Genomic DNA, 14,674 nt, shown 5'->3' with positions numbered 1-14,674 from the left:
CTTGCTACATGTACACTGGGTTCTTCAAATAGAAATGGTGAAATAAACCTCTGATTTGAGTATCAAGACTTGTTTTGTAGCACGAGTCCAGTTCATGCCAAGCCCAAGTCAATGTTCAAACTTGGCTTATACTACCACACCTGTGAGGCTTAGACTGGACCTAACACTGTGGTCATTGATTATGATAGTATCTAAATTTACCAGTAAACCTGGAAGGTTCTCAAAGCTATAAAACAACATATACTTGCTAAAGATAATAAAAAGTTCCTCTGGCCAAAGCAAACATATAATGTACATCAAACACCCCTGAACAGAACAGTATAAATGGCTATCTCGATGAATTTCTGATAACTGTAATGTCATGTCATTCCCAATCTTATAATACATTTTTGCTACATGATCTGCCATAACATGTTTCAATGTTTTCATACAGTACCCCATGTCAAGCCAAAACTGTCGGGTATCTTCATCAGATTCAAGGCCTTCTGCACCTCCAAAGTATGTCACATAAAGACGATCTTTTGGCATGCCATACTTCACTGTTAGTAATTCCCAAGCAAACTCTATGGCCTCTTTCTAAACAAACAGAGAAATGACAAAGCAAATTGTACAGTTCTATATCCACTCTATACAGGTAGAATGCAATTTGCACAAACTGAGGAGGCGGGGAACTCAAATGCCAAATTTTTAAAGGAAACTATGAGGCTAAACTAGAAATTCCAGAGAGGTGGGGGTGGGGGTTTCAAACCAAAAACCACTATGGGAGGGGCATAAGGATATTCTCCAAAGCAACACATAAGTCAAAAGATCTGAATTTTATCCTTTACTTCCTGTTATTCCAGAACAGGTGGAAGGCACCACCAAGTTTCTTATGAAGAAATGGTGTCAGAGGTAGTATTAGTCATTAGATGTTTCTTCAAAATTATAAATAATTGGGATATACATGTACACAAAGCGTAGCAAGCTAAGTCTACTGCATTTCTTCACATCTGAGGTCTGGGATGATTTTTGCTGGTTGCACATCAAGGCTTCTGGATAATACTAAAATGCCATGCTCAAGAGAAGATTGGATCTCCATCAACTAGAGCTTACAATGGGATGAAGTGTCAATCTTCTGAAAACCTTCATCTGTCTCATTCATCTATAGATAAACAGTAACTCAATGTTGGCCACCCCTCTACTAGTAATCATAAACAAAACTAGCACAACATCACTAAAATATCCAAGTTGTTTTTGTAGGTGAAATGACCAGATTATACACTCACTTTAAAGTAATCTCCAAAAGACCAATTTCCCAACATTTCAAAGAATGTATGGTGGTAGACATCCTTGCCAACATCATCCAAGTCATTGTGTTTACCACCTGCACGGATACACTTCTGGCTGTTTACAGCACGCTTGAGTTTGGACAGATCACTATTTGGATCCACAGTTCCCAAAAAGAGTGGCTTGTACTGTGCAAAAAATGAAAAATAAATAACTTTTGATAAGCTCTTTTATTCTGAAATTGGGTATATGTTGGTTACAGACCCTGTTGATCTAAAATAACGAAAGATCTTTAAAGATGACTTCAAGCAGATGTGATAGTTCACTGCTTCAGAAATGAAAATAACCAGTACAAAAGTTTGAAACATCAGGTCTATACTAATATGTAAATTTAAAAACCAAAACAACTGAAAACAGGGTTAAGGTTTCAAAAACAAGGCAGCACACCCCCAACAAAACCTCAACGGACACCCCTGATCAAGCCGTCACTCAAGCCCACCCCCTTTGATTCCCGCGGGTCTGTGCCTCTCTCCCTCACCCTGAGTAGTTTTCTGCTCCCTAGATATTTCTCACTATAATATCTAAGACAGTCAAAGACATTGAGAGGTTGCTTACAGTCTAAATGCAAGAGGTGGCATGCAAATTACGACACGTGGGTGAAATAAACTTATTCAAGTGATGTACTTATGACTTCGAAAAAAGATGATAACGTGGACATAATTATGTTCTCACTACACCATCATGGCATTAAAAAATTACAGGACGATTGTTTTAACCAGATAGGAATGCGGAAATATCTATGTTTACCTGATTCATCCCAGCATTTGCAAACAGCAAGGTTGGGTCTTCATGTGGAATGGTAGACGAGGAAGGGACAAAGGTGTGTTCGTATTTCTCCACAAAGAAATCCACGAACATCTGTCGTAAATCCTTTGCAGTCAAGCTAGGATCCATCCTAATGGAGGCACGGTACGTTCTCTTCCAGAGACTGCGAAACGCGATCAAATTCAAAGAAGAAAAGAATCGATTTGGTCGAAAACACCGGCCGAAAATCATGAAACTTCTATGGAAATCATGCAATCCATGGGGGTAGCCGCTGACTACCGAAACTGCTCTCCCCAGTCTTTACGGATAAATTTCCCCGGGGAACCTGCAAACAAACTTTGGACTTTTGAACACGTACCTAATGGCGAAAAGTGACGCAGAAAGGTGCGTTGCTAAAATGAAACTTCCTCAGTTTTCCGTAGAGGAGGTGCAACAGCACAACACGGAGACAGATTTTTGGTTGATCCACCGTGGAAAGGTGTATGATATTAGCGAATTTCTCGAGCGCCATCCCGGTGGGAAAGATATTTTGTTGTCCTTTGCTGGCCAAGATGTGACAACATTGATGACTCAAGATGATCCTCACAAACACACTACGTTTGCGTATGGATGGCTTAGAAAATACCTCATAGGACGTTTAAAAGGCGAGGTAAGTAAAATTGTCCAACCCTGATAGCGTTTGGTTTCTCGTGAGGCAGTTTGCTTATAAGCATTTGAAGGCGTTTTCCCCCAGGAGAGAGGTCAATCGAGCGCCAAATTTGCTTGTGTAGGGCTCTTTACTAAAGCTTTTAATAAATTTATAGCATGTCACATTCTCGTTAATGATCACCGTTGTTAAAAAGCTTTCAGTGAGTGTCTTTTGTGTTGTTTTGTAGTGAAATATTACAGCTTTGTCTGTTTCATACTGCATCATCTAGCTGAGCTGGACGCTGTTTTCTCTACGCTTGACTTCCTGCTCATTGTACCATTGCATAAGCTAAGTTTATAATTGGATTCTCCGTTAGATTTTAATATAATTTCAAAACAACGTTAGAGCGGTGAAATACTGAACGGAAAGAAGGTCTATAGGTACTGCTGTTTGAAATAAGGTTTTTTTTACTGCAGAGTTACAGACATTCCGTGCTGGAAAAATATGTCTTGATATTTTATGCTGCCTCACGAATGTTTTAAAATGCCGGTTTCTCATGGAAATTTAACAAGAATGCCTTTCATAGGGTGTTTATAATTATAAAATGTTTTGTCAACCCTAGGGCTTTTTCTCTCTCAGTGGAATAAAAAAATGTTAAAATATCCATTTGAAAGCACCAGTTATGAATTTAGTATTTGTTATTATCACCAGGTGTAACTTAATCGCCAAAAAATATCTAATTACAATAACAAACGTGTTGTGTTGGTAAAGTGTCCAGAGGCATAAGGATTGTTCTGGAAGTAAGTGTAACAGCTAGTCAAGTGTTTTTACACAGCAGTTTCAATTTCTCAACCAGAGAAGAGGGTTTTGCATAATTGAACGCCATAAAACTACGCTGTGAACTTCCTCCCTCCAGATGTAAGCAAAACACATGCACATATTTTAGCTAACTAGTTTTGAAGCCAAGGTTACATGTAAGACTCCAAACCATGTTTAGAAATAGAATAATACATATATATTTCCCATACCTGTAAACAACATTTATCTATTTGCAAAGGTTCTTTGCTCCTTGTTTTGCTGAATTTTGTGAGGGAATAAGAAGTTTGTGAATTCTTAATATTTAGAATATTCAAGGTTTTCTAGAAAGAGCTGTTCACTTCTTCATGTACATGTATTTACAACATATGCTTAAATTATGCTAATTGTTTTCACTGTGCAATTGAGCAGTAACAATCAAAAGGTACAGCCAACAATGCATTCAGTTTGTGATTAGTTAGCTTATAATAATTAGACATGAGCACAGTTACAGTAGGCTTGTAATCGTTGGTTTTATCTGTCATGTCATGAAAAATGCAAATCATAACCAATCGATAAATAAAGTCCAGAATCTGGGATGTGATATATGTTTGATATATATATAAACAATCTCACCAAGATTTAGGTCTGTGTGGTTTTTCATACGTACATTATTCAAAGAACTGTTTGACACCAATAATTATTTATAGAGCTTTGTATTGAGATGCCATGTTGGTGTCGCTTGGAGGGGCACTGTTATGACGGCTGTAAATTATTGTGTGGACATGCATGATGAGGATTGATTGAAACATCTGTCATTGAGTTGTGCCATTTAATTGAATTTACTTAATTATTACTTTAGAACTGTGACACATTGAAATTATTACTTTGTCTAATGTAAGGACTGTTCAGTTAGCAAAAACCTAAAAGGTAATTTATAATCTTTTGGGCTACATGATAGTCTCCCTGGGTCACCATTTTAATGTTACATATCATAAGAGCATGTAAATGCAAAGGTACTTAAATTACATAGTGTAGAATAATTATTGTCCGAGTGGGAGATAATTGGCTCAAGGTCCATGCATCCTGGCCAAGAGCCAATATCCTCCCATCTGGCTCAACCCAATTCAGTCAATTTATGTATTATGTCACATCACCTGTAGTAAGCTTGTTGGAAGACATGAAAATTTATTGGTGACGTGTATGTGTTACAGTGTAAATGAATGAATTAATAACTATTGTTGACTTGTGCGGGATTTGACAGAATTTTTTAGACCAAGTTATACATCAAAATGTTTTTCTGTAGGATTGAGAGAGTGGCACTATACTTTGACACAATGTTGGTGAAATTAAAGAATTACCATGCACTTTCCTTTTTTTCCAGGTTTTTTTTTTCTCATTTCTCATATGCCTTTGTGTGTTACTTTTTCCCTTCAGAGTGAAAAGCTAGTGGCTAAAAGCCTATGTTTTTTCAAATGATCTATCATCATTTTTTAAATATAATTTTATTGGAAATATATTTTATGATGGTTGTACTTCATCTAGTTTTTTATCAGGTGTTTTTGTTGTGATACATGTGATATTTGTTATTCCCAATGCTCTCACTAATTACAAAAAGCGAAGCGATGTCTGACAGGGTGAGGGTTGCTACATGTACTTTTGCAATTCATCAGTGTCACAATTCTAAAGTTTTATCACTACATGTATGACTTGTACTTTCTGTGGGCCATAAATTTCATTGAGAATGTTTTACTGTGGATGAAATATTTTTGTGGTCACTTTGATACTAGTTGTTGTTAATACATATTAATAAATATATAATTATTTGAATTTATATAATGTACGTGCATTGTTGGCTCCTTTTGACTTAAATTTTCCTTATCAATAACAGGAAAATGACAAAGAATTTGACTCAACTACTAAAGAAAATCTGCCTATGGATGGATGGAGGGAGGTATGAAATGTTGAATTAGATGTTCTACGATTATTTTTGGGGTAAACTATTTATGGTTAATGACTCCTTTTATTCATGAAGTATATATTTAATGTACATGTATGTGTTACATGTAAGTACACTGTAGCATATTTTGAAGTAATGACTGTTTTGCTGCACACTGGTATTTCAAAAGATAGTATAGTAGTTAGTTTTTGTTAACACTCACCTATAGGATACACTGTGGCAATTAAATCCAGTTACCTGTTAAACAGCCATAGTCTATGTAAAAAAACATTGCATTTGTAACAGACAACTGCAGCAAAGTGTGATACTCATGAACATGTTAAATGGTTCAGTATTGCTAACTTTCCTCTTCTCTGAAAACACTCTGCGTTGTGCTACTTTTTCAGGATCTCATTGATTGGAACAAAGCAATTCTGCCGCAAGTGGGAAAACTTGGTGCAGACTACCTAAACTGGGTTCACTCACCTGTTGATCGACCCTTGAGACTCTTTGAGTCTGACTTTGTGGAGTTCTTTTCAATGACGCCCTGGTACGTGGTGCCGATAATCTGGATACCAACAATGCTCTATGTGTGCTTTGTGGCCTACCAAGATCTGACTGCTAGGAATGGAATTGGAAACATTAATCCAGATTTTCTAAATTCAGAGCCCAAGGTCTTTTCTGTGTTTACGTTGCTGTTCCTGATAGGCATTCTTGTTTGGTCTTTAGTAGAATATTGCTTGCATCGTTTCTTATTTCACCTAATCAATCATGTCCCTGCTGATTCGCCATTTTGGATCACAATCCACTTCTTTCTTCATGGCCAACATCATAAGGTTAGTGATACACTTGTATTTTGTTTTGTTTTGTTTTTTAATTATAGTTTCTCTAATTTTAAAACATAGGCACGCAAGGCGTGCAAGAGTTATTATTTTTTTGTGTGAAGTCTTGGAGATAGGAGCATTCATGGAGCTGTTTACAGCAATGATGTGGTTAATTTGACAAGTTTTTTTGGTTGCGATGTACAGCAAGAAAGAAACTAGGAATTTATGATGTACATACGATGTTACATTGGTAATGGTAAGATAGCTAAATAGTAAGCCATAAAATGTTTGACTGAACAAACTACAGTAATCTGACACATCTCCAGATTAATATAGATACCATCTTATTTTTTTATTTGATGCGTTCTTTGATACAACCCACACTGTGATTGGTGTGACACGTGCACATGCATAACTCCCTCACTCACTGATCACATAGCCCTTCCCACCCCCAAGAGGAATTTTTGCTCCAAAATACTCAAGTTAAGAAACCTTTTCGCATTTTATACGAGTCCTAAGTTTACCCTTTTTACACAACACAATGCAACAACACTACTTCACTGAAAATAGAAAGAAAGAGAAAAAAACCTCTCTGACACATTGAAAGTCTGATTTAATTAAATTGCACTTTAACTTGGTGCCACGCAGTCTTCAAAGAACATTTGAGCAGTTTTGATACTTTTTAGCTTTGAAAATATCGGACTGAAAAGAATGTCATAAAATGCCTATCAAATAAAAATAGACGTCTACTGCAGAGAGGTACAAACCGTCCAGAAATGAAAGCTTTTTTTTGTTAAATATCCTGGGAACAATAGCCGATAACTTGTCAGCTCTAATTGAATTTACTCCCATGTAAAAAACAAGTGTTAAGTTACCATTTGTAACTAAAGATAGCAAACATCCTGTGGGAAAGAGTGGTGACGATTCATCAGCTCTAATTGAATTTACTCCCTTGTGAAAACAAGAGTGTCAAATTACCCTTTGTAACTAAAAACTAAAAATATCTCGTTATATTTGCATGCAACAAGAACAAAACAGTCGTTACCTGCACTTACTATTGTAAATGTTAGAACTGTTTCAAATCTAAATAGCCTTGTCTCCTCTAAAACATGTCCTAAGAACTAGAAGTGATGATTTATGACCTCTAATTGAATTTACTCCTTGTAAAAAACAAAAGTATCAAGTTACCTTTGTAACTAGAAATAAATATATCTCATTGCATTTGCATACTACTAATTCACGAACTGTTTCAAACCTCAAGGCTCATCTCGTTCGTAACTAAAATCGTCAGCCTAACCCACAGAAAATGTCGAAGTAAACCCAATATATGAATACTTCCTCCTCTTTTATAGAAGAATAAATATGGCCGTTCTAAACTGCGTCGGGATCAAATCTTCTCACATACCATTAACCTTAACAACAAGAAATTTGATTGGCTGTTTATAGTAGATCCAATCTGATTGGTGTCACATACATACATCTCTCACTCACTCACTCACTCACTCATCCATTGACCCGTCCATAACATACCCAACGCGCCAACTAAGAGGTATTTTTTTCACAAAAAAATAACTCAAAAACTGTAAGTTCATTTTGTCTCATTTTTACTGGAGATACAGGCATTAACTTGGTAAATGACATTGGTCCTAATAACAAACAATCCTCCCATAGAAAATAGATGACAGCTATACAGTTACCACAATACCTTGTGAACCTGACCATTAGGCACAAGGAGAGTCAATATTATTTTGTCCACTTTCCTTGATGCTAGGTTTGAAGATTTTAAAACTTTTCTGTATGTTTTTTTTTATGAGTGTTGTGAAGTGGTCATCTTTTTTCCTACTTGCTCACAAACTCTCTCATCCTCTTTGTCCAAACTGGAACACACCTGTAATGCCATCATAACTACCTATGGAGGATTCAAATTATTGTTCTAAGTGGTACCGGAATGTGACTTTATTTATTGAGTGTGTCATGAACGAGTCATGGCCAGATGGGAAAAAATATGGCTTGAGGGACATGTGCTAACTGCACCATGTCCATGAAAATGTTTGTCTGGAGAACCAAATATTTTCTGCCCAGCCCATCCTAACTCAGTCATTAAGCTACATGTACCATCTTTATTGATCTTGATATAAAGAGGCTTCAACTTCTTCATTGACATGATATCTAGAATGGAAATTTGAGTTGGATGGTATTGGTGGTTGGTGGGTGCCACTGTAGGGGTGGGTGAGTGGCAGTGGTGTTTGTGTGTGGTTCGTGGGTGTTTGGTCAGTGTATTGGCATTGATGGTGATCACAATAATAATGAATGAAGTTTGTTATTGTTCAATTTAACTCAGGTGCCTTTTGATAGTGGAAGACTGGTATTTCCTCCTGTAGCTGCTGGTGTCTTGGCGGCAATCTTCTACAATGTGTTTGCTATACTCTTGCCACTAGCCGTTGCCAGAAGTATCTTTGCAGGTGGTTTGTTGGGCTATATTACATATGATCTCATGCATTACTACCTCCACCATGGATCACCGACACCTGGGAGTTATCTCCACCAGCTGAAAAGATATCATGTGTCCCACCATTTTGAGGATCAGCAGAAAGGTGGGTTGAACTTAACAACAAGAATATTAAAATAATGCAATTTAATGAAGTGTTGTTTTTGTAGGTAATTGTAAATGTTCATTAAAGAAAACAAGAGACTGGAGGCTGTAGTATCTCTATACATTTCTATACCTGTCAACACGTACCTACATGTACCTAGAACAGTTTGTTTTTAGTTTTTGTTCAGAGCAAGTACTTGTAAAGCAGTGTATTTTAATTTGTGGAGTTTTTCTGTATTGCAGTTGAACCTTTCTATCTAGAATTCTTAAGGGAAACAAAAAATGGTTTTAGGTTGGGTTTCAAGATAGCTGATCTTAAGTGACTGAAAAAGTATATAGAACCAAGAGAAAATGATTTGAGTTTGAGATAGCATGGAGTTCGAGATAGTCAGGTTTACTATATCTCTGTATTACTTTTTGCACTTGTACAGAAAATGATAAAAAGTTGCAAGCTCAAAGTTTTCCATTGCATGTGGCTCACACGTGGTTTGGTTTATTTTGACTCACAATAAATCAGTCCCTAACAGCTGTCTAAAATATAACTACTAGGCCACTACAATTTCTTGCTTGTTATGGACAATTATAAGGAATTGGACCATTTTATCATGATCTTAATTTTTAAATTTGTTGTTTTAATTGTTAGACTTGACCCAACGCTTTGCTTTTTAATATTTTAGTGTGTCTTGTATCTCAGTCTTTTTATAATATCGTTTCATATTTGAGAATCTTTCTATTATTTTGAATTTTTAAACACTTTATCTTTTTATTCTGTAAATATTTATATGAGGGCTTTGGACTGGTTTTTCAGTGATTACTGTTGTGTGCTACCCTCAATAAATAAAGTTTATTATTATTATTATTATCGTCCTTACGTAATGTTTGCTTAGAGTCTGTAGGGCCGAGACCAGACCATGGTCCTGGGGCACTAGGCAATAGCCAGTTTTTAGCTTGATAGCACCCTCCTCAAAATGTGTGCTGTACCTAGCAAGGTTATCTTTTGTAGTTCACTGATGCTTATTTGGCTGGGAATTCTTCCAAGATAAGTTTCTAGTCCCTTTTTGATAGCTCCAAGTGCTCCAATGATAACTGGTATCGTTTCCGTTTTTATTATTATCATCATTATCATTATTATTATTATTATTATTAATTATTATTATTATTAAATATTTTAATTAATTACTACTTGTTGTTTTGTAGGTTTTGGTATTTCCAGCAAGTTGTGGGATTACCCATTTGGCACCTTCCCTGATAAGTTAAATGTCAAGGCAGCTTAGGCTTAATGTACACTGTCTATTAATTAAAAGTAATGTAATTGAGGAAGTGGTAGATAATTCTGCTTCGATGTTGCAAGGCAATTAAGTTATGGGGTATTTATTGGTTAATCAATGATTCACTGTCAGGAGAAAGCTGGGAATAGAAATCAAACCACTGGATTATTTTTCTTGCACTGGCTAATTATCCTGCACCAAAGTGTGTTTTTGCAGTGGCCATATTTATTGGGCATGTTTCCAAGTAGTAGGAAATGTTTGCATAATTATAACAGGAGGGGCGATAATTGGTAAAATATGAGACTTGCCAAGATTCTCAGTTTCTTGTTTGGAAATCTGAGACTGCAACTAAAACAGTTTTAGACTTTGAGACATAAACACAAAAAAATGAGACTTTGTGGCTCATTGCGAAGAATTCACAGATTTTGAGATTGGTTGAAACATTTCAAAGACCCAAGAGTTTCACTTTCCACCCCTAACAAAGTTATTTCACCAAGGTGAGACTAAATGTTGTTTTACCACAAACATTGTGGTGCATTCTTCACTGCTTTGCACATTTACATGTGCCCAAGACAAATACCCCCCATATTTATATGCTGTGCTTTCCAATCTCTAAGGCTCTCATATTTTCCACTTTCACATGGCAAGTTCTCCAGTTTTACCTTGATAATGGACGTTTAATATTTGTTTTATTCAACGTGGCATTATACTACTAACAGTGTACCTGGTTGTTACATGTATGTATGAAGAGACATTGTTTTATTTTATTGTATTATTTCAATCTTACACAGTAATTAGTCATTGCAATGAGATTTCAGCATTCAAAACATGGAGACCTAAGGCATTTGATTTTTGTTATGGAGGGAGATGCAAATCATGGCCTAAAAGGAAAGGGATGTCTAGTTTTTAAGGAGCTCAGTCACGGTATTTTGAGTTAGTTTGGCCACATACAAAATTACCTTTAAATGGTAGGGAACCTGAAAATAACAGTTTAATAGGATAGAAAAACACCAAAGACATAATGATAAACCATAAAGGAACAAGGATGACTAGGGATGGAGAAGATTAACACGAATTACTGATGACGAATTTGAAAAATTGAGGCTAAACTTTTCAATATGCGCAAACTATGACTGAGCTCCTTTAAAATGCAAGCAGTATTTTTGAAATGTGGCACCGAAATTTTGACAAAACATCAAAAAACGTCAAGTGCTATATGTTTATCAGGCACAAGAGACAGTGTTTCATCCCATTTCCAAACACTCACAAAGAGAGTTGAGAATACAACTTGCAGCAGAGTATTTTTGCTACAATTGGGGAGGTTTTTGTAAAGTAATGAAACACATTATTGAGTTTTGATATGTCTTCTCAGTTAAAGTTATCATAATCGTAATCTGGTAAACACCATCATAGTTGTGATTTTGTTTGTTTTTACTTGGGGAATTGTTAGCGAGATTTTTAGATACATATCAAACACAATAGAGTGAATGTTTGATCACAGATGAACCACTGAGAAAAGAGTCTAAATGCAACATCAGTAGCAGTGTTTTACCTGGAATTGAGAAACCTAATTTTGTGATCAAACTTATTTTTGTGTGGGAAAATTTAGAATTAAAAAATCATTGTTGATCTGACATCATGTAACATTCACTGTGCATGTAAGCTCCTTAATCTTTACTGGAGAGTGGAGATAGAATTCATGGCACCATTTTTGAACAATCGTGCCATTGGGAATATTTTCAACCAAAAAATTAGCAAAAGGAATGTATGACGTTTTAAATGTAGATCCTTTTTTAATGCAAAAACTATGCTGCACATTTACTTGACAATGACATCCAACAATGTCGAAATGTCAAATATCCCTTTCGCTAATTTCTGTTTTGAATTAGATGTAGGGTTCTTTTATATAAGTAAGTCTAGGGTTATTTTAATCAGGGGCATAATATTGGTTAAAACATCATGTTAAAATTGAGAAGTAATATTTTGTAATCAAAAATAATTTTCTTAACTGATGCATTAAGGTGTTAACTTTGGACTTAAAGACAGTAATTTTCGCAAAGAAATGTATTTACAATAATTTATTGAGTAGACTAAGAATATTAATTAGCAACTCAACTATTTATTGTTGTCAGTGATTACTAACTTTTGTAGTTTTCATGGCAAGTCCTTGGAAGGCAAAAATAAAACTATGTGACTGTAATTTTTAAAACTTAATATTAAGTTATTAAATCGATACTTATTCATCACTTAGCTCTGTAGAATGATATCTGCAAGTGTTGTTGTTCATTAGTGTACGTGTAGACTGTAAATCTGCCTAACTTTGCTATATTTTGAGTTATTTGTTGATGCATTTTTACTTCTTGGGTTTTAAGTTTAATTGTATTGTTTTAAAGGGTTGAGTCACCAGGTAAAGGGAATGTTCAAAATAATTAGTATCAGCAACAACTTTCATCTCAAGCTGTTGGAGCTCATGACTGTTCAGCTGTATATTTTGTAGAATAGCTTTTAACTGTAATGTACCTTGTTCTAGAGGATAGACTAGTTATTGTAAACTAAGGCAAGTAGACATTTGCTGTGGTTTACTGCAACTATGTAATTTCACTTTCTTAAAGGAATTTGCATAATTACACATAGTTTTCTAAACAGAAAAATCAATGAGAAGAACTAATAGGAATCTGAAGGTAAACAAGGACAACTGATTGTGACTAAGGACGATTACGATGATTGAGAAACAAGAAATTTTCAAATTACAGTTGACTCCCGATAACTCGAACCTTCAGGGCAATTGTAAAAGGTTCGAGTTATCAGGAGTTCGAGTTATCGAGGGTAAAATTATATAGAAAATGGGGTGAAGGGAAATGCAAATTACTTCGGGTTAGTGGGGGGTTCGAGTTAGCGAGGGTTCGAGTTATCAGAGTCACTGTATTTTTTTCAAGGTGTTCTGGAACAATTCTACCATATAATGATGATGGGCATCATTGCTTTGATTATCGATAGCTTTTGACTGTAGTAATCGTAAACCAATGGAGAAAAGGCTGGTACCATAGTTTCTTGTTGGAAAGTAACCACCAAATATGGTTTTTAGAGGAAAGTATGATTCAGTAATATTACTTTGGTGTCTACTCGGGGCATTAGGGACTTAGGCCTTGCCTGAGAGGGTGGTGGGTGCCAGAGTAAGGAGCAGTTGCTAGGTCAGTTGGGGTGGCTGTTTGCTGGAGCTATGAGTTTTTACCAGTGTCAGAAGTTGTTGCCAAGATAGTCCCAAATGCCAAGAGCTTTCTTGCTTGACAAGTATAAGTTTCAAACTTGTGAAAGTGAAGTGAAGTACATTTACTTACCTTGGCAGAAGTTGATAAGCTTCCAACCATGGTCAATGGCATCCCAACCAACTTGACAAGAGAATTCTTGCTGTTTGGTTGCTGCTTATTGACCTGGCACCAGGTTGACAACAACATTGTTTGCCAGTTTAAGCTTTGTCCCAGATTTTAGGCCATTTGGCTCATCACTTAACCTGGCAGGACCTCAACATATTTTATTATTAAGATTGTATCAACTTGTAATTTAAGTAGTAACTGATTACAGTGTTTTTTTTTTTCTGGAGCTTGTTTCACAAAGTTTCTCTGTAGCTTGTAATACATGTGTGTGTGTTCTGTAATAAATATTAATTTGCACCAACTTGACAGTATGTTTTTATTGTTCACATTTGGTGACTTAGGGGGGCACTTCTTGCGCAGTGCTTTTTAGACTTATTCCAATCTGGGGGAGAAGAAAATAACTTGGTCAAAGTTGTGCACAGTATGATACAGAAGTGTAAAGTGCAGGAGAGAAGCATCACTGCTACTCTCTCACTCTTGGCCATTGTGCTTCGTTCTTGTGTGTTGTACAGCACATTCATTAAACTGCCTGCTCTACAGTAACCCATTAAATTCAGGAAGTAATTTGTGGTAGACTAGAATCTTCTAAGCAGCAGCATCGTGTGTGTGGCACTGATTGATACTATAGAATTATAATGCTGCTAACTGAAAAACTGGCACAGACAAACCGCGAGACTTGAGAATGGAATTATGCTTGTAAATGAACTTTGCAAATTTATTTGTATACACTCTTATTCTTGTTAAAGAGAGGGTTGGCCATTACATGAACATACTTCACCGCTACTCTACTTACTTTACATGTTTTTCTAATTTTTATAATATATTGTAATGTTTTCTTAAATGAAATCTTAATAATCTCTAATTTTTAAATAACTTCTATTAATAGCAATAACAAACATGTTTAATGAGTTTTAACTCACTAAAGATGTCAAATTTCTAGGACTTGTAGTGTTCTCTTGGCTATTAAATAACCCTCTCGAGATAACTAAGTTGGTGCCCATTATGGAAAACAGGCTTTTTGCCAGAAGGGAGTCCAAGCGTCCTCTGGATGGCCACTTTCTGAAGAAAATTGTAAGTTTTATTTCTCATATGCTGCCTTATAAATTGTTCATTTGAACAGGCCCTACAGCACATTTTGGACGGCCACTTTTCAAATTCTGGC

At 35.9% G+C, this 14,674-nt stretch overlaps 2 protein-coding genes across 2 annotated transcripts in view; one reads left to right on the top strand and one right to left on the bottom strand.

The window, feature by feature from the left end:
* LOC145465367 (alanine--tRNA ligase, cytoplasmic-like) overlaps positions 1–2,358 on the bottom strand; it is a 39,742-nt gene extending 37,384 nt beyond the window's left edge. Inside the window, exons 1-3 of the mRNA XM_081449147.1 lie at positions 2,074–2,358; positions 1,266–1,454; positions 437–576 (exon numbers count right to left, since the gene is read on the bottom strand). Of these exons, the coding sequence (XP_081305273.1) occupies positions 437–576; positions 1,266–1,454; positions 2,074–2,322 (578 nt within the window). The 5' untranslated portion in view covers positions 2,323–2,358. The remainder of the gene's footprint in view (positions 1–436; positions 577–1,265; positions 1,455–2,073) is intronic.
* A 3-nt stretch (positions 2,359–2,361) lies between these two features.
* On the top strand, positions 2,362–13,813 carry LOC145465376 (fatty acid 2-hydroxylase-like). The gene is made up of 5 exons (XM_081449157.1): positions 2,362–2,740; positions 5,406–5,468; positions 5,861–6,289; positions 8,619–8,871; positions 10,068–13,813. Exons 1-5 carry the CDS (start codon positions 2,453–2,455, stop codon positions 10,142–10,144), a joined length of 1,110 nt encoding a protein of 369 aa, XP_081305283.1. The 5' UTR covers positions 2,362–2,452; the 3' UTR covers positions 10,145–13,813.
* The last annotated feature ends 861 nt before the right edge of the window (positions 13,814–14,674 follow it).

Source organism: Orbicella franksi, chromosome 13, assembly GCF_964199315.1.
Source record: "Orbicella franksi chromosome 13, jaOrbFran1.1, whole genome shotgun sequence".
NCBI classification, from domain to species: domain Eukaryota; kingdom Metazoa; phylum Cnidaria; class Anthozoa; order Scleractinia; family Merulinidae; genus Orbicella; species Orbicella franksi.
Note: the sequence above shows the minus strand (reverse complement) of the source record. Positions and strands in the feature narration are given on the sequence as shown.

Bases quoted from the DNA above. Each gene is read 5' to 3' on its own strand.
- LOC145465376 (XM_081449157.1), top strand. From the start codon at position 2,453: ATGGCGAAAAGTGACGCAGAAAGGTGCGTTGCTAAAATGAAACTTCCT. The intron at 2,741-5,405 runs GTAAGTAAAATT...TATCAATAACAG, and splicing joins TAGGACGTTTAAAAGGCGAG to GAAAATGACAAAGAATTTGA. The intron at 5,469-5,860 runs GTATGAAATGTT...CTACTTTTTCAG, and splicing joins CTATGGATGGATGGAGGGAG to GATCTCATTGATTGGAACAA.